The sequence below is a fragment of the Pelodiscus sinensis genome, chromosome 1, assembly GCF_052426305.1.
Source record: "Pelodiscus sinensis isolate ZL-2025 chromosome 1, ASM5242630v1, whole genome shotgun sequence".
In the NCBI taxonomy this organism is placed as follows: domain Eukaryota; kingdom Metazoa; phylum Chordata; order Testudines; family Trionychidae; genus Pelodiscus; species Pelodiscus sinensis.
Window position 1 is genome coordinate 72,426,747 of NC_143052.1, and position 22,128 is coordinate 72,448,874.

At 40.7% G+C, this 22,128-nt stretch overlaps 1 protein-coding gene across 2 annotated transcripts in view; it reads left to right on the top strand.

Moving 5' to 3' along the window:
- Positions 1–17,784, top strand: part of SYT1 (synaptotagmin 1) — a 523,899-nt gene extending 506,115 nt beyond the window's left edge. For both annotated transcript variants that reach the window (XM_075932323.2, XM_075932321.2), the window contains exons 10-11: positions 10,455–10,588; positions 14,797–17,784. In XM_075932323.2, coding sequence (XP_075788438.1) covers positions 10,455–10,588; positions 14,797–15,003 — 341 coding nt within the window. In that variant the 3' untranslated portion in view covers positions 15,004–17,784. The remainder of the gene's footprint in view (positions 1–10,454; positions 10,589–14,796) is intronic.
- The last annotated feature ends 4,344 nt before the right edge of the window (positions 17,785–22,128 follow it).

A 22,128-nucleotide genomic window follows, 5' to 3' on the forward strand; every position in this document is an offset into this window, starting at 1 on the left:
CCCACATCACTGAGTTATATGTATATACCAATTTCTCAGGTAGAAAAAGGAATTTGTTTCCAGATTGACAAGAAAAAAGGAGCTAGTAGAAACCATCAATGAATAAAATGTGATATGAAAGTCATGACATGCTCTTGAAAATAAATATCAGCTTTGACAAAGCATAACTAGGACTGGTTTCTCACTCAGCAGTGAAGTGTGGAGATCAGGTTTCTTTGATGATCCTTGTAGTTGCAGAAGCTACAAGAAGAAAACTTCAGAACTATGTTTTTTATTCTTCCTGTACTGCAGCATTCTTATTAGATGTTGCTGATAAGATATTTTGGTTAATGATTTGAATCATTAAAACATGCCTCTTTCACGCTGTCAGATGTCAAAAGACTGCATGTTTACTTAAGCTCAGCTAGGAAAAACACGGTTAGTAAAACAGCAGCAATGGGCTTTTTAAATAATTCAACAGTCATTTTACAAACCATAGTTTTCCACATTTCTCTCTATGAAATAAAAAAATATAAAGTCTTTTTCAGGTTTCAGGAGCAATTGGTTTCCTTAACCTTTATAATGTATTTAGCTATATAGATGTGAGTTTAAAATAAAATGAGTACCATTTTAATCACTCTTACTTTCCTATTTCATCATCTACCTCTTCTCTCTGCTTTTGTCTCCAGTCACAGGCAATATTCCCTTTAAGCTGTGTGCTTGTGCAGATTCTCAGGAGAGATCCAAATGCCACTCAAAGCACCCATAGCTAGTTTTTTGTTTCTACTGATTGTGCACATTCACATATTACTTGGTGCCCATAAAAAATTATTTTGCACATGGATGGAAAAAAAAACGTACGTGGATGGAAAAGATTAGCGGGAACATCGATCAGAGCCATGTTTGCTGAATTTAGGGAAAGAGTAGCTTATGAGTTATAACACTGTCGTTTGCTAAGGGACAGCCATTTTCTCAGCATCTGTCTTTTTTTTTTTTTTTTTTTTTGAAATTGTTGCTCTCAGTTCTTTCAATGGGGAGGAAGAGCAAGATTAGTTTTAAACAGTGTATCATCCTTTTCCCTTCACTGGAAAGAGAGCCATGTTCATGCGCAGTCAAGTCACAAAGTTGCAGTATGAAGATGCCAGCATGAGAAGACTATCTCATGAAATGTACATTCTTGCTACAGTAAATTGCTAATTGGACTTGTTGTTGTTGTTTAATATATTTCCTTTTGATAAACACTGTAGCTTACTCAGATTCTCTTTTTTGTGGTTGCCTGCCAAGTTTGGCATTGGATTAGGTCTTGTTACTTCACAGCTACCAGGATGTTTTTACCATGAGAGACATTGTTTTGGTCTCAATTAGTAATTTCTGGGAACAGACAGGAGTTAACTAGAGAGAGATTTTTTTCCTCTATTAAGTCATTTTTGATAGGCAGTGCCCCCCAATACAGGGTTATTCTCTATGGCAATACGTACTTCATGATGCTTTGTCCCATCCATTTTTAACAGATTCAAATGGTGGAAACTCAACAACATGTTATGAGAGACTATTCTGATAGAATCATTTCTTTCCCTCTTCTTACCCAAACTGGAAGCACATGCTGACTTCATTTTTAATCTGCATTAAAGCCTGATCAACCATCAGCTCCCAGCCCCCTTTGAATCAAGCAAGCTGGTGCCCCCTCTGATGCAATGGAAACAGGTTTACTGCTTTGTAGTTTGGAATTTGATTTGTAATCACATTTACAGAGTGCTTGATTCAGTTGCTTTACTATTACAGCAGGGGGGTTACTTTGGTTCTGGATTAAAACACAGAGCACAATTTGCTGCTGGCTTCAGCACACATTTACTATGCTTTCTAAAACCATTTGTTTTGCATATCTGAAGCCAGGTTGAAATGGCTGCATTTCCAAGTGAGACGGATCTGCTGCCCATTCTTTGGCAGTAAAGTTTACTTCAGGCTCATAAGCACTAATCTGCGCAGTTTTTAACTAAGTTTGGTGGTGAGGGTTGTTTGGGGTTTGTTTTTCTTTGTATAATGTGTCTTTCCCCATCTGGAGTTCTAACGTTTGTTGCACAATTGTGGATGGAATAACAGCCTCGTCTTCTGTCTAAACAGCCCTCAGGCCACTATGAACAATTCTGTTTCTAGTGTCTGCTTTACAGGGTTAGCAATCCCAGTCTGGAATTCTTAGATGAGAAAATCATTGGTTTGGCTCTTTGTTGGTTTTCTTCCTTCACACCAGTGTTCTCTGAGTCTCTGGATTCAGCATTTTAATACCAACTTGATATTCATTTAATTATACATCAGTGATAGGTTGGTATTTTTAAATCGTGTTTGGCTTCTTTCCCTATTTTAACTTCCTTTGCTGCATAGAAGCTATTGCTAGTACTTGTATGTCTGAATTTACAAAGAAACTTAAGCATGGTGATGCTGAATGTTGCCACACCTAACTTTTAGGTGCCTAGAAAACAGATGTCAATGTAATCCAGTGTGCCCCCAATGCAGTGATCCAGCAAGAAACTTGCAGATAGCTGCAGGGGGAGGGGCTGGCTGGGAGGGAGATGTCTGGGACGGCCCCAGCCAGGAGCCCCCACCTGCTCTCTGCCGCCATTTCAGGGAATTGAGCTGCAGCCGCACTTACCCCGGTTGCTGAGTGTTTGTTGACGAGGGAGCAAAGACAAAGTTCATGGCCTGCTCTGGCTCCCAGCCACCCAAGGGAGGGAGGAGGAAGGACACAAGCTATGAGCTTTGCCTCACTCCCTAGTCAGCAAAAAAGAAAAAAAATGCTGAGCAACCAGGGTAAGTATGGCTGCAGCCTCCCACCCTACCCACTGAAATGTTGCCCTTGCCTCCCACACACTCACCCTGAGCCCCGTCTTCATATACCCCAACCTTGACTCCTGAATCCCAGCCCCAACCCTAACTCCTGTACCCCCACACACCAAACCCTCTTCCCTGAACCCCCCACTCCACTCCACAGAGGGCAGTGGGTTGTGATAGGACAGCACCTGTAAGAAAATTAAGTTATTTTTCACCCCGGTAGAAAATCATAAGAATTCACAAAGCCTGAGTGAGGCTTCTCTATATTCACTGAATGGGAGGGCAGGGGAGAGACGCTTTAGGCCAGTGTTTCTCAAAGTGGGCCATGGGCCCCCTTTGGGAAAGCCACTAGTGGGCCCATGCTGCTTTGTTTACCTAAAAGGACCATCGCCACTGAGCCTCACGGCTCCTATTTGCTTCGGTTCCCCATTTCCAGCCAACGGGACTTGCGGGAAATGGCATGGCAAATATTGTTGGCTAGAAAACCAAAGTATGCCAAGAGAACTGTTTTTAACTCAAAGGTTTTTCAGTATTTTCCTTGAAAAGTCAGTTGCTCTTAAAAGATAACACTATGTCTTGCTCGTTTGTGGAGGAACATAGAAGGCACAGCAGCATGTGTTATTTATAATGAGTATAAATCAGAACTTTTATGAAATCTTGAATGCAGCATAGTGTTTGCGCTGATTCTTAGCCAGTACGCCTTACAGCACTACTTCCCCAGAGAATTCAGTCTTTCGCCCTCTGACTTTCCTTCCAGTTCCAAGGCTTCCCATTCATCTAAAGAATATTGTTTTAGACAACCCATGCACATGATCACTCCACACTCATTAGAGGTTAGTTCTGAGGCCTTAATTATCCCCTCCCACACATAGAAAGAGCAAAGTTAAGGCAAATTATCCGTGGCTTGAAAGCCACAAGCATCACACTGACTCATCCCCCTCCCACAAGGGAGGGACTGTGTGCCCAAGGAAAAGAATGTCCCAAGATCCATTGGAAAATCCAGCCATGATAAGGAATCCATATGGAGGCCTTGCCAGGCAGTGATCCTCTTTCAGGAGCTGTCTGCTTCTGACTCCCCACTCCGTCCCCAGCCAAACATCTGCTCCACCTCTTCCTAAGGCAGGAGACAACATAAAGCAGACTAACAGCACTAACCCCCAGTACAATTGCCATAGAAATTCAGTAAGTTTGCTATGTAGTTCAGGAGAGCAGCTCTTCCTCCAATGCTGTCCTCCCATCGTCACAAAACTCTGCACAGTAGTTACAAGGAGGATTTGCAGCAGGCTCAGGGGAGAATGGTTCTGTACTGATTCCATTGCCCTTCCTACTCCAGCCTTTGGAGCCTTTTCCAAGCTCTTTGTGCAGTGGCAGCTGAGAGAACAATTCCAGCCCTCTGGTAGCTCCCTCATTGTAACTTTCCCCTTCAAATCACCTTTATTCCAAACCTGTTTTGAGATCAACATATAAAACCTGCATTTCCAAATTTGACTTTTTTATATGTTTCTGAGCTGTTTTCAACTGTTCATTCTGCTCTCTGAAGTGGAAACTGTTCTGAACACTTGGGCTGCGTCTACACTGGCATGATTTTCCGGAAATGTTTTCCGTTAAAAGCATTTTCGGAACAGAGCATCTAGATTGGCACGGACGCTTTTCCGCAAAAGCACTTTTTGCAGAAAAGCGTCCGTGCCAATCTAGATGCGCTTTTCCCAAAAAAAGTCCCGATCGCCATTTTCGCGATCGGGGCTTTTTTGTGCAAAACAGTACTGTGCTGTCTACACTGTCCCTCTTGTGCAAATGATTTGTGCAAGAGGGCTTTTGCCCGAACGGGAGCAGCACAGTATTTGCACAAGAACACTGACAATCTTACATGAGATCGTCAGTGTTCTTGCGGAAATTCAAGCGGCCAGTGTAGACAGCTGGCAAGTTTTTCTGCAAAAGCAGATGATTTTGCAGCAAAACTTGCCAGTCTAGACACAGCCTTGGAGTTCTGTTGTATTGCTTTGTCGTCAAGTTTGGATCAATGTTTCTCCTCAAAGGTGGACTGCACCCTGACACCCTGAATTTCATAAACAAAAACATGATTGTAGACAAGTCTAACCCTATGTTTCTGCCCAATTACCAATTTTAATTGCCAACTATCATCTGACTACATTATTTTGTCATGTGAAACTTTGGGATTATATAACTGCACTTACCACTAGATTAATCTGGCGTAGTATTACCTCTGTTAAGCATTCTGGCTCCCTTAGGAGTTACAGAGTTTGGAGGGGGGAATTGGATGGGATAAATTCTTCTGATCTCTGCTCAAGGCTGTGTGGATTTATTTATTTTTTAAACAATCAAATGCACCCCTAGGAAAGTAGTTGCTCCTGCAATCAATTTCCAGTGTTTTCGCCTACGGTATTTTCCAAATTTGTCCATTTTCTTTCTACTAGCTTTGTGTACTTTGATTGGATTACCACAGAACAGTGGCATGACAAATATTTATCAAAGATCAGCACTATTTTTATGTTTGTGTTCAGAATAAGCCCTTGTAGTAATACCATTCCTATTTGAATGCTTCATTGACGTTGCTGCAAAGAGAGTTTGTTTCCCAAATGGAAATTGATGTGTTCTAAAATCTATTCTCTCTGAAGGAAAGTAATACTGATTTTTCATTCATTTAAGAGTGATCACCTACAACCTAATTTTCATCTTAAAAATCCACACCTTACAATCCATATTTTCTTTTTGGAACATTTTTATTTCCATTTTGTTGCGCTCAACAGACTCTATCCTGACCTTGAATTTTAGATGTTACCGACACTGGTGATTGACTTAAATGCGCCTTCTTCTGAGATAAACATTATTTTCACTTGAACATTAAACATTACTGTTTTTCTTATCTAACAGATTAAATACAGCCAATCCACAAATCGGTGGTGATCTGGGTATTAGTTTTGGCAGGATTATTCTCGTATTTTAGTAGCATAGTCTCTAAAATCAATAACAATATGTTTACCACCTAGTTGACTCTACTGCAACTTCCATTTCAGAGCAAGCACAGATCTTTTCATTTTTTTAAATAACAGCCTGATGTTTTTACCCTAAACTTCAATAAAGCAAAGGATGACAAGTTGGCACCCCAATGCTTTTAAAGCTGCCCTATTAGCCTCCCTTGAGATATTCCTGTAAAACCCAGGTTGCAAAATTTGAGTGACAATTTTTGCATTTGTGGATAGAATGTTAATGAAGGAGCAACTGAAATGGAAGCAACTAGTGTTTAAGCCCACCCTCATCTTAATATGAAGTTAGCAGGGGAGCATGGCCAGTCATACACCCTTTGGAGCTCTATCAAAAGAGTACCTGTGGAGTTCCACACATGCAGCCCTCACTCACATCAAACGGGGGAGTTTCACAACAGAGGATCCCCTCATTATGGAGGTAATCTGAGTCCCTGTCTCAGTCTGATCTCTGTAAACTGTTAACATTGATTCAAATAGTTTACTTGGCTTGGTGAGTTGTGGCTACGTTCCTGATGTACAACTTTTAGTTCTTGGCCACTGTGCTCAGGTCTGTCACCCTTACTCATATTGAATAGCACCTTACTCAGTTAGATTTTTTCATATAAGGTATATCACAATGTGAGTAATCCTGGCAGAATTGAGGTTTTGGTAAAACTAGAAAGTCTAGTCATCTTCACTAAACTTTATCATTGAAAAAGCACTTGCAGTATTTTTCTCTGACTTTTCAGATAAAAGTCTTATCCTCATTATTTTTTACTCTGTTATCCTGTGATTGTGCAATGGTTTGCTTCAAGCCAGTTTCTATTAGTTCATGGAAAAGAGATTCTTTTTAGAGGGGTTATCTTTATTTTATTTTTTAATTGAAAAAATCCTTTTCTTTGAATCCTTTCATATGTCATGTTTTGCTCTACAAGGGATGATCCACAATCTCAAGGAAACATTTTAAATCCTAAATGTGTAAAACAATCTTTCTGTTCTGGTAGTTGTAAAAGAATTACGTAATGAAATAAGAATGAAATAAGATGCTTTTTTTGCCGTAGTAAGGGGGGAAAACAACGAAGTAATAACTATACCTTACTGGTTGAAAATACATTATTAATTTAAGGTCTAACCGCACTTCACTGTAGCAGTTTGTAGCCTTCTGAGGCAAATTGCTACTATAGGTTACATGCAGTATTGTTATAAAAATGTTGGTCCCAAGATAGTAGAGAGGTGAGATGGGTTAAAGTAATTTCTATCATTGGACCAATTTCTGTTGGTGAGAAAGACAAGCTTTTGAGCTATACAGAGCTCTTCCTGAGATCTAAGAAAGGTACTCAAGGCCTATATACACTTAAAATACTGCCTCAGCACAGCTCTGCTCTTGCACTTTAATGAAGATGTGCTATGCTAACTGGAGAGAGCTCTCCAATCAATGTAGTTAATGCATCTCCCTGAATATTGGTAGCTATGTCAGCAGGAGACACTCTCCTGCCAACACAGGTCTCATCTACACTGGAAGTTAGCAAGGTATAACTACATCGCTCAGGAATTTTGATTTTTCATACCCTTGAGCAATGTATTTATACCAATACAGGCCTATAGTGTAGACCAGACCTCAAGAGTGTCACAACTAAATACAGGGTGAGACAGATTGTTTAGCATAAATAGCATATTCGAAGAGACCAGAGTAGGTGAAGATGAAGGGACTGTGGAAGGTTAAGCCTTTTAGGTGGCTTCCTTCTTAGTGGAATGAATAGCACCAAGTTAGCACACAGACTCCCTGTATCATGTCAAGGGAGAGTTAGGAGCATAAGAATGGGAGTGACAGAGGCCAGCAAGCTCAGCAGCCAGATACTAATGCCAGAGAATGCTGAGAAGAAATGTGTGTCCTAAGCCTCGCCCTCCTTCCAAGTGATTTAGGTGCTTAAGTCTAGACTGAAGGGAACAGCCTGTCTGCCCAGATTCACAGTTGTTAACCCTCTCCTGGAGTTAGGCACTTAACGATTTTTGAAAATCACAACATTGCTACTGCTGTGGTGATGGCAGCCATCATCTTTGACTTCCTTCTCTACCCATTCCCCATCCCCTTGGCCCCACACATCAGTACCGGTATAATCTTTATCCTTCTCTGCCTGCTGTGGAAAAGAAATTTGAGCTTGGATCTCCCACATCTCAGCACAGTGCCCCAACCACTGGATATTCTGGAGTAAAGTCTCTATTAATCTTTTCTATTTTCAAACTTTGCCACTATATGCAAATAAATATGCTCTGGAGCAGAGAAAGCGTGAGAGCGACACTATAGGCCAGTGGTTAGTAGCATTTAGGCTCCTAAGTCTCTGTGAAACTAGTCCTTTGCTTCCGTGATTTTTTTCCACACACTCCTAAACTTCTTCAACACTGTTTTGCAACCAGTACTGAAGCTGAAATAGTCTGTTTTTATATTCAACATGGAGCCTTAATGAAACTGATGAGCTAGACCTCTACTTTTGGAGAGCCAAGAACCATCTGCTTCACACCATTAAATCTCTTATAGCACTGGTGCTAAACCCAGTGTTGAGGCAGCAGGGGAAATAACTCTTCTACTGAGAAAAAGTCAGGAGAGTTTTAAAGCTTTTTACATAACACTTCCTTGTGGTAGTACAAGGGTAGGGAACCTCCAGCTCACCAGCCACTGGTGGGCCTCCAGACATTTGTTTACCTGAGCATCTACAGGCATAGTCACTCCTAGCTCCCAGTGACTACAGTTTACCATCTCCTGTCAATGGGAGCTGTGGGAAGCAGCACAGACCGGGTCACTATTTCCTCTCAGTTCTTATTGGCTGGGAATGGTAAACCATGGCCACTGGGAGCTGCGAGCAAACAAAACATTTGGCATCCCACCAGCAATTAACGCTGATGAATTGCATGTGGCCAGCAGGCTGGACTCTACCCCTGATGTAGCAGGATGAAATGTTTTCCATTCTTCAGGCCCTGATTCCATTGGGTAGATCTGAAAGATTATTTGCTTCTAGTAAAAATAAGGACATTTAACAACAAGAGTTCACTTGTTTCCCTCCCCCTCACCTGCTTTCACAGAAGGAAGCAGCAATACTGTCTTTGATAGAAATAATAAGAGCCTTCATGCAAGATATGCCAAGAGTAAATTCCAGTAGGAGACATTTGACACAGATTTTGTTGTTTTGCCATGGGAAAGTTTTCTTGTGATTTACATTGCAGAATTGTTATCTAAAGCCACAAAGGTTGTTAGTCAAGTCATGGCTCAGTAACATATAGGCTGTCACAAACAGTAAGCCTGATTCTCTCTACCACTCAATGCTTTAACTATGGCTATGTGTACACTACAAAGGAAAATCGACACGCAAATTGCAAATCACAGTTTGCTTATCTTTTTCCACTTTTCTTCCGAAAGAGGCTTTTCCAACATTTGGCCCATCTACATGGCTTTTCTGACATTTGGCACATCTTTCAGAACATCCTCTTTTCCTTGTAAAACAAGGTTTATAGGAATGCCAAAAAACACATCTGCTTTTCTGAATTTTTTTTCGGAAAAGCAGACATGTGTCTTGGAACGTAGTCTAGACTACATATGTAGTCTAGACGTATCCTATGTATGGCTATAAAACAAATAACTTAGTGAAGTTACTCCAGATCTACACTTGTATGAGAAGAGAACTAGGTTCATTAAGTCCATTATCTAAATAGGGAAAAAGATGCACTAAACACTGTCATACGTATCCTAATCAGACACAATTCCCATTGAAGTTCTAACTCCTAAAATATCATTTCAAAGTAGTAACTTCACTGGGATTTTAGCTTGTGCAAGAAATCTGTGATTCGGTGATAAATCTGTTCTTATGTCTGGCCACCACTGCTCATGCAAACTCATAAACAATGAGAATTCAGTAGAGTATAACAACACATGGTTACATATGTTTGTGTCTGTAAAGAGCACAGAAGTCCTTATCACTATATAATCTGGCTGCTTCTAAAGACAATAATACCCAGGGTACATGAGAGTTTGGGGAAGCAAGAAGACCTGGACCTTGAGGTGGAACTAATATGGAGAGTTAGAGAGGCTGGGATTCTATTCCCAGAGCACTGTGTTCTAGTAGTGCTGGATGCCAGTTTCAGAAAAAGGTCCCATTGTGTTAGACCCTATACAAACATGTAATTAAGACATAGAGCTTGTACTAAAGAGATTGTACCAATATGAGCGGGAAAGAGAAGAGCAATATACCATGAAGTATGGTGACATTGGGATTTGCCTCTTTTTTGGATTTATGCATAAATAGATATAACAAGAACTAGTATAGTTTGTATTCAAATGCCAGATATAGCACTTGATCAGATTTCAGCCTCTGTAAATACAGACTTTGTTTAAATGATCATTGTCTTAATTTTTCACCAAACAGTTATTTCAGAGATTATTCTATAATGCAGCATTCAATTATTTTTGTCACTCTCCAAATGTCTTGGTCAAGGAATAATTAAGGTCCAGACTCGAACAAAAATAATAAGAAAATAAACAAACAATGATAAGTAAATAAAAATATTTCAATGTCCATTCAAAAACATCTGGATCTCCACATTTAACCTGAAGTCCACCTATTGACTACCCTGGCTATCATTTCTTAACTATACTTTTTCATTATACTTATTCAGATCCCTATGTGAAAATCCATCTGATGCAGAATGGTAAGAGACTGAAGAAGAAAAAGACAACAATTAAAAAGAATACCCTGAACCCCTACTACAATGAATCGTTCAGTTTTGAGGTACCCTTCGAGCAAATTCAGGTAATGTCAAACTTTGCTTTCTCCTTCTTTATTTCATTTCTCAGCCCTCATAAATATTTAACAGGGACCTTGTTAATTCTGAAGTGTGCGTGCCTTCATTAGCACCTATCTGCTAGCCCCACACAACATTAGATGAGTGTGACTGCTGCAACAGGAAATGATAACATTCACGGTACTTATGAAGTGTTGATTCATCAGAGAAAAATGAATAACTGACTCTTTATCATCAGAAGCAACGGATTCCAAAAAAAGAAAAATCAAACAGGAAGATAGTAATAAGTAATAGGGACAAAACTGACAAACATTATAGGAATAAGAGTTAAGTGAGTTTCAACTATGTTTCCCATTTCATGTGCACTATTTAATTTGTCTCATCATATTGGTGGTACCTGTAGATGGAGGTGTGCAGTTACAATTCCTGTTGCATGACTCTTCTGAAACACCAATTTTAAATGGAATAACTTGCTTAAATATGAGTAAGTTAGCTGACAAATCAAGAAAAGTTCAAAAGTACCTAAGTCCCATTTTCAAAAGTGATTTAACAGCCAGATAATTGGGTATCTGTGTATTTAGGTACCTAAAAATAAAAATAAATGGGAATTAGGTATCTAAATGACTTATGTGCTTTTGTAGATCTGGCTCTCGGGAGCATAAAAGTCTAAGGACCTGATCTGCACAGGTACTCAGGCACCTAACTCTTTTTGAAGTGATGATCTGGATCTACGTCACTTATAAAAATCTGCATATTTCACCCGTTCTGTTTTAATTGTTTAATCTCATCAGGAAGTTTCCACCCAAAAATGGGGACCAACATCATCATTGTAGTTAGATATTAGTTATAAGAAACAGTATTTAGCATGGTACATGATGGTTATGTTAGTGTCATTTATAGAAAAATGTATTTAAACATTATTTAGAATGAATACTGTACATGTTGCAGTGATTTATGGCATTTTGGGTGTAATATTCATTTAGGTAAACTTCCACTCATATGTCGGATAATGGGATAATGGTTATAACGGGTCCATGATCATTAGAGAGCAAAGGGAAGAGAGGGATCACAGAGGCAAGGTAGAATTCTCAAAACTAATAGACATAGCTTTTTAGCAGCACCAATGAGGAACATAAAACAGGATAAGAATGTTTTTCCAGTGAGGCTGTTGAAATTCAGATGTTGTGCCCTTAGTTGGAATATGTATTTGTCTGTAGTTACTCATGAGCACAGAACTGTGTAAAAGAGGAGGAGGACGATCCTGGAACACTGAGTTTTAAAAACAAGATTTGAATAGTGTACTGCTATCTTCAAAAGTGCTTAGTTGACCCCACTGGAATGTGAAATCCTACATAGGACAAGCCTATTCTGTTCTGCCAGAGTACAACTATTAACCTCTGAGTCTGAAAGAATAGTTCAGTCTCCATGCCCTTTCAGTTGCTGACTGAGGTTGCTAATACAGGTGCTTGTTATTGTTGATGGTCTTTTGTAGTAATATCCATTTACATTAGTGCTCAAACCTACATTTCACATAGGCCACCAATCAGTCACCAGCTGGGAATGATTACCCATCACTAACCTGTGTAGATTTGAACCAATAACCAGAAGGTGAAGCTCGTTTCATGATCAGTTCTCTGAGCTCTCCATTCCCACCCTCTCAATCCCACACCACTCTTTATGCTGTGTCCATCCTGGGCATTCCTCTAGTCATTATGCTAATCATTCCCAGTAACATCAGGCATTTTATTTTGTACCATACTAAGAATTTTAAACAGTCTTATACCAAAATAAAGCCCAATACACTTTTGGGCAAAGATCCTAACCTGCACCTAATACATAAATGTCCATTTAGGGCTATCATTGGCAATAAAAACAAATACACTGCAAGCAAAATTATGTTGTAAGACATCATTCTGGCTTCTAGAAATAGAAGCATGAAGGATATTGAATTTTATCACGAGGGGTCTTGGGGAAGAGCATCTAAGTTTGATGTGCACTTTTGTCATAAATGATTATGTAAATACATGCCTGGAGCTGTCACATCCTCCTTTGGCTCATTGACTTGTGCACTCTCTCAGGGGACAGGACTATAAAGAGTAGTCATGACTCACATCTGCAGCCTTTACTCGCAGGAATAATCCCATTAGTGTAGAGGGACTGCTACTGAAAGTAAAGACTGCAGGATCAGGCCCTTTTAGAAAAAAAGGATGATTGTCCCTAAAAATATTTTTCTGAGTAAATTGAGTTTTCCTACAATTCATAAAACCTACCTGTGGAAACCAGTTCTGTACTGTCATGAATCCAGGAGCTGTGAACAATTATAATAGCATGAAGCAGAGTCAGGAAAATAGTCATACATTCATCTTTTAAAATGAAAGTCTCGAAGGGAAAGTGTATACAGTTTAGTCAAATCAGCCTGAGGCGGTTTCATCACAGATGCTATTGAGTAAAATCCAGTTTCACTAGGGGAATAAATTATGTTTGTGCTATTCAGACAAATAGTAAGGACTATATGAGCACACATGTACTTATTAATGCAAAACATAGACACCCTCATAGTCACTTAGACTGAGTCATATAAAAGTGATACATGAGAGAGTATAATATCCAATCTCCTTTCAACCCTTTTAGCATGTAGATTATATTATTCTGACTTCATGCACTTTAGACTCTCATGCACGTACATGTAGTTTAATCCTTTACATAACTCTGAATTTGGTCTCCTGAGTGTACATTGCTGAAGGGCTAGAAAAGAGGCATTGAACCTGAAATGCAACTAACAAATAGAGTTTCAACTTGTGCTGTACACTTCTGGATCTGACTCTCTGGGTTGTGGTGTAACTTACATAGTTGGGATGATGTAAATTACACCAGTGGCAACACTTTTAGATTCACCTCCCAAGTTAGCCCTACAAGACTATGTCAGTCTAATCATCTTTCTACAAAAAAAGTAAGGTGGCTGTCTTTAAGATTGTCTAAGCACCCATTTGAAAAAGAAATTTGATGAGAAGAAAGTTATGGGAAAGATTTCAATTTTTTTGGCTCAGGACCCATCTACAGTAGCTTTCTTGGAGCATGCTGTATATTGTCCTGCCTTAGTGACCTGGATCCTATTCCTAGTTCAGTGACTGGCTAGTCTTGGGGAAACTTAGGTATAGAGAGTAGGGGAAATGAGTTGCCCATCTATAAAATGTGGATGATGGTGCTTACCTCTTTTATAATTCATATTAAAGGTTATAAAATTAACAATGTAAGACTAGGCAGCATTATTATTGTCTGCAAAACCCCATGCTATGAGTAGATAAAGTACACAGTAGTCATTTCACATGATCTGTGACTGCCTGCAACTACAAAAAAGTAGCATTCTGCCTCCTATGTTATTCTGCTGGTTTGGGATTCCAGCTCAGAAGCCCACTAGAAGAGAAGAGAATAAAAACAGGTGGGGTCCTTTTCTGGAGGGTTATACTTGTGGGCTACGTCTAGACTGGCATGATTTTCCGCAAATACTTTTAACAGAAAAGTTTTCCATTAAAAGCAATTGCGGAAAAGAGCGTCTATTTTGGCACGGACGCTTTTCTGCAAAAGCACTTTTTGTGAAAAAGCATCTGTGCCAATCTAGACGTGCTTTTGTGCAAAAAAGCCCCGATCGCCATTTTTGCAATCAAGCCTTTTTTGCACAAAACAAATCTGAGCTGTCTACACTGGCCCTTTCGTGCAAAAGGACTTTTGCCCGAATGGCAGCAGCATAGTATTTCTGCAAGAAGCACTGATTTCTTACATGAGATCGTCAGTGTTCTTGCGGAAATTCAAGCGGCCAGTGTAGACAGCTGGCAAGTTTTTCCGCAAAAGCACTTGCTTTTGCGGAAAAACTTGCCGGTCTAGACACAGCCATGCAGTCATATTTTCTCTCAAAGCTGATAATACAGTGAAAATATATCTTGTACTGGGAAAAAAAGATCCGTAACAAAAGTTACGTCTATACCTGGCTTACTTCATATACCTAACCCATACTCACATGGGCCCTTTCAGCCAATCACTTTCTTTTAAAAATCTTCCTAAAGTCCATGTCTTCCAACATGCAGAAACAGGGGCTATATCATCTTTTATTTTGGTATAAATGAACATAGATCCAGATGGGAGGGTGCAGCCCTCTTGGTGAGGCTTGTGTCTGTTTACCTGCAGACCTTGCTTATTGCTCTTTCTTATCTCCTTTTAGAAAGTGCAAGTTGTTGTGACTGTTTTGGACTATGACAAGATTGGCAAGAACGATGCCATCGGGAAAGTCTTTGTGGGCTACAACAGCACTGGTGCAGAGCTACGACACTGGTCAGACATGCTGGCCAACCCACGGCGACCCATTGCACAGTGGCACACCCTACAGGTTGAGGAAGAGGTAGACGCCATGCTTGCAGTCAAGAAGTAAACAACAAAAGAAGAAAAGAAGCCTTTCTGCATTTGCCCACATAGTGCTCTTTAGCCAGTATCTGTAAATACCTCAGTAATATGGGTCCTTTCATTTTCAGCCATGCGTCCCTAACACAGATGAGTGGTACTTAAAATCCTGTTTTAATTTGCACAACTTTAAATGTAGAGAGCCCTCTAAAGGCCTTTCATCTCGCCACTGCCCTCCAGATCTACTCTTCTTTTAAGCAATATGATGTGTAGATAGAGCATGACAGAAATTATTTATTGTATCACACAGTTGTATATACCAGTATGCTGAGAATTTATTTCTAGTTTGTGTATTTGTATGTTGTAAACGTTTCCTAATCTGTGTATATCTAGATGTTTTTAATAAGATGTTCTATTTTAAATTATGTAAATTGACTGAGACTAAGGAGAGCTGATAATATATTATAGGGTAACTATTGTAGCGTCTGCATTCCAGCAAAAATTCCAACTTGTAAGGCACTAGTAGTGTTACACTGACATATTAAAGGACAACTTAAATCTGAGCTTTCAAGTGAACCATTTAAAATAACAAGATATGCTTACACAGTACACCTTGGAGGGGTGAATCCAATTTTGTAGACTTCTTTAACAGGCAACTTAGCATGATCTGAGCAGCTCCGTGGCTGACCTCAAGGAAGCGTAGCCAATATATCATTTTTCTGTATATATTTAAAAAACTGAAATCATGGCTTTACACTGACAATTGAGGAAACAGGTCCATGGGAAACAATTTCACATAACAACAACATGGGGGAGGTTGTATGGGAGGGGAGGGAAATTCAGCAGTAATGAAATGCTGCATCGAATCATGAAAAAAAAGTAGCTCTCCATCATCACCTTTATACAAAATTAACATACTGTGAATTCCAGTTGTGATTTCACATTCTAGAATTCTAATGAGTTTGCACATTAGACTTTGTAACAAAATATTTTATTATACTAACTCAGATTAGAAGGAATGCAGAATATTTTTTAAGCACAGCCGTGTATGTTTATTATACAAGTTTCATGGTGAACAGACAGTATTGTAATCCCATCAAAAAAGACAAAAAATTAGCCATAGTTCTGAATGCACTTCAAAGTAAGCCAAAAGAGAACAGCTAGTGACCTTTTTATATACTATTTATACTTAAGTTTTAATTTGTCCTTTAAAAACAAGTGAAACAAAACAAGTTCAAGAAAACTGAAGCAACCTCTTATGTATACTAGATGCTCGTTTCAGGAGGAGTTTTTAAATGTTTTCAATGTTATTATGTAGTAAATGGCACTATTATAAAAGCTATTAGTCATTCCATAAGCGTCTTGAAAGACTGCTCTGTGTACCACTGTGACTGCCGTGTGTGCTTAGACATGTAGTTTTCTCAGTGGATAGCAATCAGTTTATTCCGTAGTGATATTGTAATTAATACTGCCATTCCCTTCTACTGCACTGCCGAAGGAGTGCATAGCTCAAGCAGTTCTAGTTACTATGGACCAATTTAGAACTGACGCGCTATGCGTGGGACAAGGATATTATAAGGAATGGGATGACCACACAGCATTTTGTCGAGCACTGTGCAATATTCCATATTTCACTCCACTCTACTTTGTAAACGTTTCATTTTATGTCTAGACAGTATATAATCTCAGATTATAGCATTTCATCCTGTCATTTTGGGCATTACATTTTATCTCTAGTCTCATCCTTTGAGACCTTTCTTTGTTATGTTTTGGACTGTGAATATATTTATAATGCTTTGAAGACTTACTTCTTTTCAGTACCACTAAACACCAAAAAAAATGTGGCACAGTACACCTTTTGGAGGTAGGAGTGTGATTTCCTTTACTATAATTTCAGGCGGTAGCTTTTTATTAACCTAAACAGGAAGTCTATACTGAAAAATAAATTCTCTCTTCCCCCAGATTTCATTTATGAGGGGATAAGGTGTAGTGTTATAGAGTTGAGCCCTTGTGAGGCAAAGCAATCCCACTCTAATTAAATTGGGAAGCACAAAATGGATATGCATCAAACCTTTTTACTATCTCCCACTCCAAAATATAGGAATAGCAACACTGATCATTTTAAGGGTGTTTCTTTTTACCTGAAAAAGGCACAACTGAGGCATATTTTGAGATAAACAGGTGTATACATAACGAGCATCAAGCTGGAATATTTTTAAAGGACCAAATCTCACCAGAGACAGGAACTAGGCTGACAGAGTTGCAGCAAAGAACAGATATTCAACTTCACGGTATCCAACTTTAAGTTGTTCATTCAAGAAATTTGCAGGTTTCAACTGCCAGAGTCGATACATTGTGTTCAGGTATTCTTAATGCATTCTCTTCCTACACTGCCAGACTGAATGTCACCATAGAATTGGTTTGTAATGTACTATGATTCTCAGAGACCGAACCTGCTATATGACCAAGATGACATTTTTTCATCCTCAAAGAAGCCACATGGCAAAGCTGTGTAAAGTATTAGAATCTGATGCTGTAGAAAGATCCTAGTTGCCTTTGTGTATATTTACTGCCTGCTTGAGTGTTTCTACGTGTGGGTTTTCTCTGTATCTTGTAGAAATGTTTGGGGTGTTTTATCCTGCCATATTGCTCGTGACCCACGAGCTGACAACTTTAGCTGTATTTTACCTTCATTTTTGATGAGGTGGTTTATATTTTGTTTCACTTTGTGTAGTGAATCCCTCAATAGAGTTGTCATTAAAATAACATACATATTACACAGATATTCAATAAAAATGTTTTATTTCCTGTTGATGTCTTTGTTTTCAGTTCTTTTGATTTAAAATGAAAAAGACATTTCTCCCTCACATGTATTAGCCCAGACACAGTCTGGCTTTGCTCTGATACAAGTGGACAAGTAAACAAAATCTCAAACTTAACATCTGCCTGGTAAATATAAGGGCTAGTTACGAAGAAAACCTAAACACTGTAAATGTGCTCCCATTACTTTCTACCAGTCAAGGTCACTAAATTGTTTTGACAGCTCTGTTACCATTTTCCAAAGTAGTTTGAAGTTCTGGGTATTTATTTGGTGTTCATATTATGATTTATAACTTTTCTACTGCCCCATCAAGAGATGCATTAGCTTCTGTACAGAGTCAACACATAAGCCATTCAGCCAGCTTCTATACATTTACTTTGTGCTAAAGTGACAAACATCAGAAAAAATCCTCATCTTTGTATTTAATTTCCACTCCAGATAGTGAGGTATTTGACTGAAATATATGGAGGTATAAATCGAGTGGAAACACAATGTACAGAGAAAGGGCTTAGGATTTAAATAACTCCTTCCATGAAGAATGGTGAAAAATGAAGTAAGTTTTAAGGGCATCCTCTCTCATTTAACATTTACAAATATTTATCACCCTGTGGGATTCCCTCCTACTGACCATACTTTCTTAGTGTAAGTCGAGGTAACTGTTTTGTTGGATCCCACAAAGTGGTAACTGTTGATAAATATCTGTGAGCAGCAACTTCTGACCTCTTTTCCAAGAAGTTTAGCTTGTTTTCAGATGTTTTGTAATTTTTTTTTTGTTTTCACATGTCCCAGATTATTTTACTTTTATGAGTCATGGACCCCCCCCAAAAAAATTTATTTTCATTAGCTGTTGGGGGATAGTTTTCCTGGATGCTCTTTAATGTCTAACTAGCATTTGCAGGGCACAGTTTCTGAGACTGAGCGCCTCTCTCCCTAATTCAGCAGCCCATTCCTAGTCAGTACAGCACTTATGGCAAAGAGACGTTAAACACATGCTTAGGGGTTTTGCTTACCAGAGAGGGTACATCTACACTAGCCCCCTAGATCGATCTAGGGAGGCTAATGAGGGCGACTGGAATTGTAAATCAAGCCTGGGATTTAAATAGCCCATGCTTGATTTGCATGTTCCAGGCCGGTCGCCATTTTAGAAATTGACTAGCCCGAAGTAACTGCCCGCAGCTACACGAGGCAGTGAAACGGGAGTCCGATTTAAAGCCCTAATTCAAATTAGCTGGTAAACCTCATTGCAGGAGGAATACCAGTTAATTCGAGTTAGAGCTTTAAATCGGAATCCTGTTACACTGCCACGTGTAGACATGGGCAGTTACTTCGGGCTAGTCAATTTCTAAAATGGCAACCAGCCGGGAACATGCAAATCAAGCACGAGATATTTAAATCCCAGGCTTGATTTGCAATTCCAGTCACCCTCATTAGCTTCCCTAGATCGATCTACGGGGCTAGTGTAGACATATCCAGACAGCCTTAAATGCGGGGCTCTAGTGCTGCCCTTTCTAAGAATGAACAGCAGCCTTGCAGTCAGGCTACGTCTGCACTAGCGTGATCTTGTGCAAAAACTCTTTAGCGCAAGAGTTCTTGCGTTAAAGTAGTTGCGCAAAGAGCGTCTACACTGGCATGTGCTTTTGCACAAGAGAATCCATGCCAGTGTAGACTGTCTCTTGTGCAAGAAAGCTCTGATGGCCATTTTAACCATAGGGCTTTCTTGTGAAAGAAATTCATGTTGCCTGTCTACACTGGCCTCTTGCGCAAGAACAGTTGCGCAAAAGGCCTTATTCCTGAGTGGGAGCATCAGTGTGCTGGTGCAAGAAGCCCTGATTTCATACATTAGAACGTCAGTTTACTTGCGCAAGAACACACTGCCAGTATAGACAAGCAGCAAGTTTTTGCGCAAGAATGGCCGCTTTTGTGCGAAATTGCGCAAGTGTAGACACAGCCTCAGTGTTTAAGGTCAAATGGGACCATCAGTTCAGCTAATCTGACCTCCATATAGTACAAGTCACCAACCCCACTCAGTACCCACACACTGAACCCAGCAACTGAAAATTACACCACAATGACAGGGAAACAATAACATGACAAGTCTTGTCAAAAAATCTTGTCAAGTACAGAGGAACATGAAAAAAACTTCCCCACGGTCTCAGCCAAGCTGACCTGAAGGAAAATTCCTTCCTGACACCTCCACATATGGCGATCAGCTACATCAGGGGTGGGCAAAAGGGCCTCTGTGGGCCTCCGGCCTTTTCAGTGGGATGATCCAGCCCACGGAGGTCCTGCTGCTCCCCCGCCCCCCAGATCAATCAAGGCCTAGAGCTGTGGGAACACACGTGACGCTTAGAGTCAACCCTTGTAGTTGATTCTAAACGCCGCACGCTGGAGGGCAGGGAGTGAGAGACTTCACACTCCCTCAGCCCCCCCAGGCCAATCAGGGCCTGGGGGTGGGGAGAAGTGCTCAAAGTCTCCTTCCTCCCTGCCCCTGCTCTGAAAGGAGTGCGCTGTGTGCTCCTTGCAGGATGGAGGCAGGGCAGGTTGGCCTGGGGGTGGAGGGAGCATGCGAAGTTTCCTCCCACCCTGCAAGGGGCTTGGCACTTAGAGTCAATCACCAGCTGTTGCTCAGCTGGCAGGTGACGCTAAGCACGCACTCCCTTGCAGGACAGGGAGCAGACTTCGCATGGTCTCCCTGCCCCCAAACCTTGATGACCTGGGAGCAGAGGGGGAACACCAGGGGGGTCGTCTCCCTCCACCAGGGGGTGGGTGCCTAGAGGGAACCACAAGCTGTTCAGAATCAGGGTCTGTGGGCAGGGAAGCACAGAAGTGTCCTGGCCCCGCCCCCTCCTCCTGCAGCTGCCCAGAGCCACTTCAAACATTTCAGACGTGGCACCTGGTCAAAAATTATTGTCATGCACCTGCCAGAGAATGCACTTTGTCACCTGAAGAGCACTGGTCCATCCTGCACAGTAGCCCATATCCAGCCATGGACAGCCCCAATGCTGCAGAGACAGATGATGTTTTTTAAACTGAATAATACATTGGTAGGGTAAGAGAATTCCCCTGCAGCTGGCTAGGTGAAACCCTGAAACTTGCACTTTTAGGAATATAAGACAGACCAGAAGTGTGCCCAAGGCTGCTAACTACTACACCCTCCCACTGCACCCAACCCTGCCATACAGTTGCCCTCATAAATGTGTCCAGTTCTCACTTAAGTTGTTTGCCTCATAACCCGTTTTTGTAAGGCAGGCCCAGAACCTCATCCTGAGCTGGTTAGAAACCTGATGTCTAGCCTAAATTTGTTCAGGACCATTATACACCCATTTGTTCTTGTGGCAATACTGGGCTTCATCTTAAATAGCTCGTTACCCTCCTGGTCATCTAGTTCAGCTAGCTATTAAGAAAGTTTGTGAGTCTGTCTGTCTGTGAGTTTGTCCGTCCATCTATCAGTCTATTTGTTCAAGAACGCCTCCTAAACAATAAGAACTAGGACCACCAAATTTGTTATGCAGCTTCTTCATCCTAAATTAAAGCAAGGTCAAGATTTGTTTGTACCAGGCCTATGGGATGTGCCTGGAATTCTATTGTTTTCCATAACACAGAAAGGGAGGGGCTAAGAGCAGGGACAGCTGGACTCCATAATGACCGCTAGGGGAAGTGAGTGCAGGGGACAGTTATACTGCAGGGTCACCACAGGAAGCAGTCCTCACCAAGAAGAGAGTGGCCAGCTGGCACTCTCTATATTGCCAGCCATGAACATAAGACCGGCCATACTGGGTCAGACCAAAGGTCCATCCAGCCCAATACCCTATCTGCCAACAGTGGCCAATGCCAGCTGTCCCAGAGGGAGTGAACTGAACATCTCTCTCCTGCCATCCATCTCCACCCTCTGACAAACAGAGGTTAGGGACACCATTCCTCACCCATACTGGCTAACAGCCATTAATGGACTTATCCTCCATGAATTTATCTAGTTCTCTTTTAACCCTGTTATAGTCCTAGCCTTCACAACCTCCTCAGGCAAGGAGTTCCACAGATTGACTATGTGCTGTGTGAAGAACTACTTCCTTTTATTTGTTTTAAACCTGCTGCTCATTAGTTTCATTTGGTTGCCCCCAGTTCTTATATTAGGAATGTCAGCCGACGGTCAGGGCAGTGTGTGTGTGTGTGTGTGTTTCCAAGAAAATGTTTAACGTCTGTGCCTTTACTGCTAGGACCGGGGTCCTGTCGCAGAGGGCAGCCAACAGGCTGAAAGACGCCCTGAGTTAATAGGAAGAGCTTATTACATCGCAGATTTTAGCTGCTAGGATACAGGATCCCTTCGCAGCCGGCAGT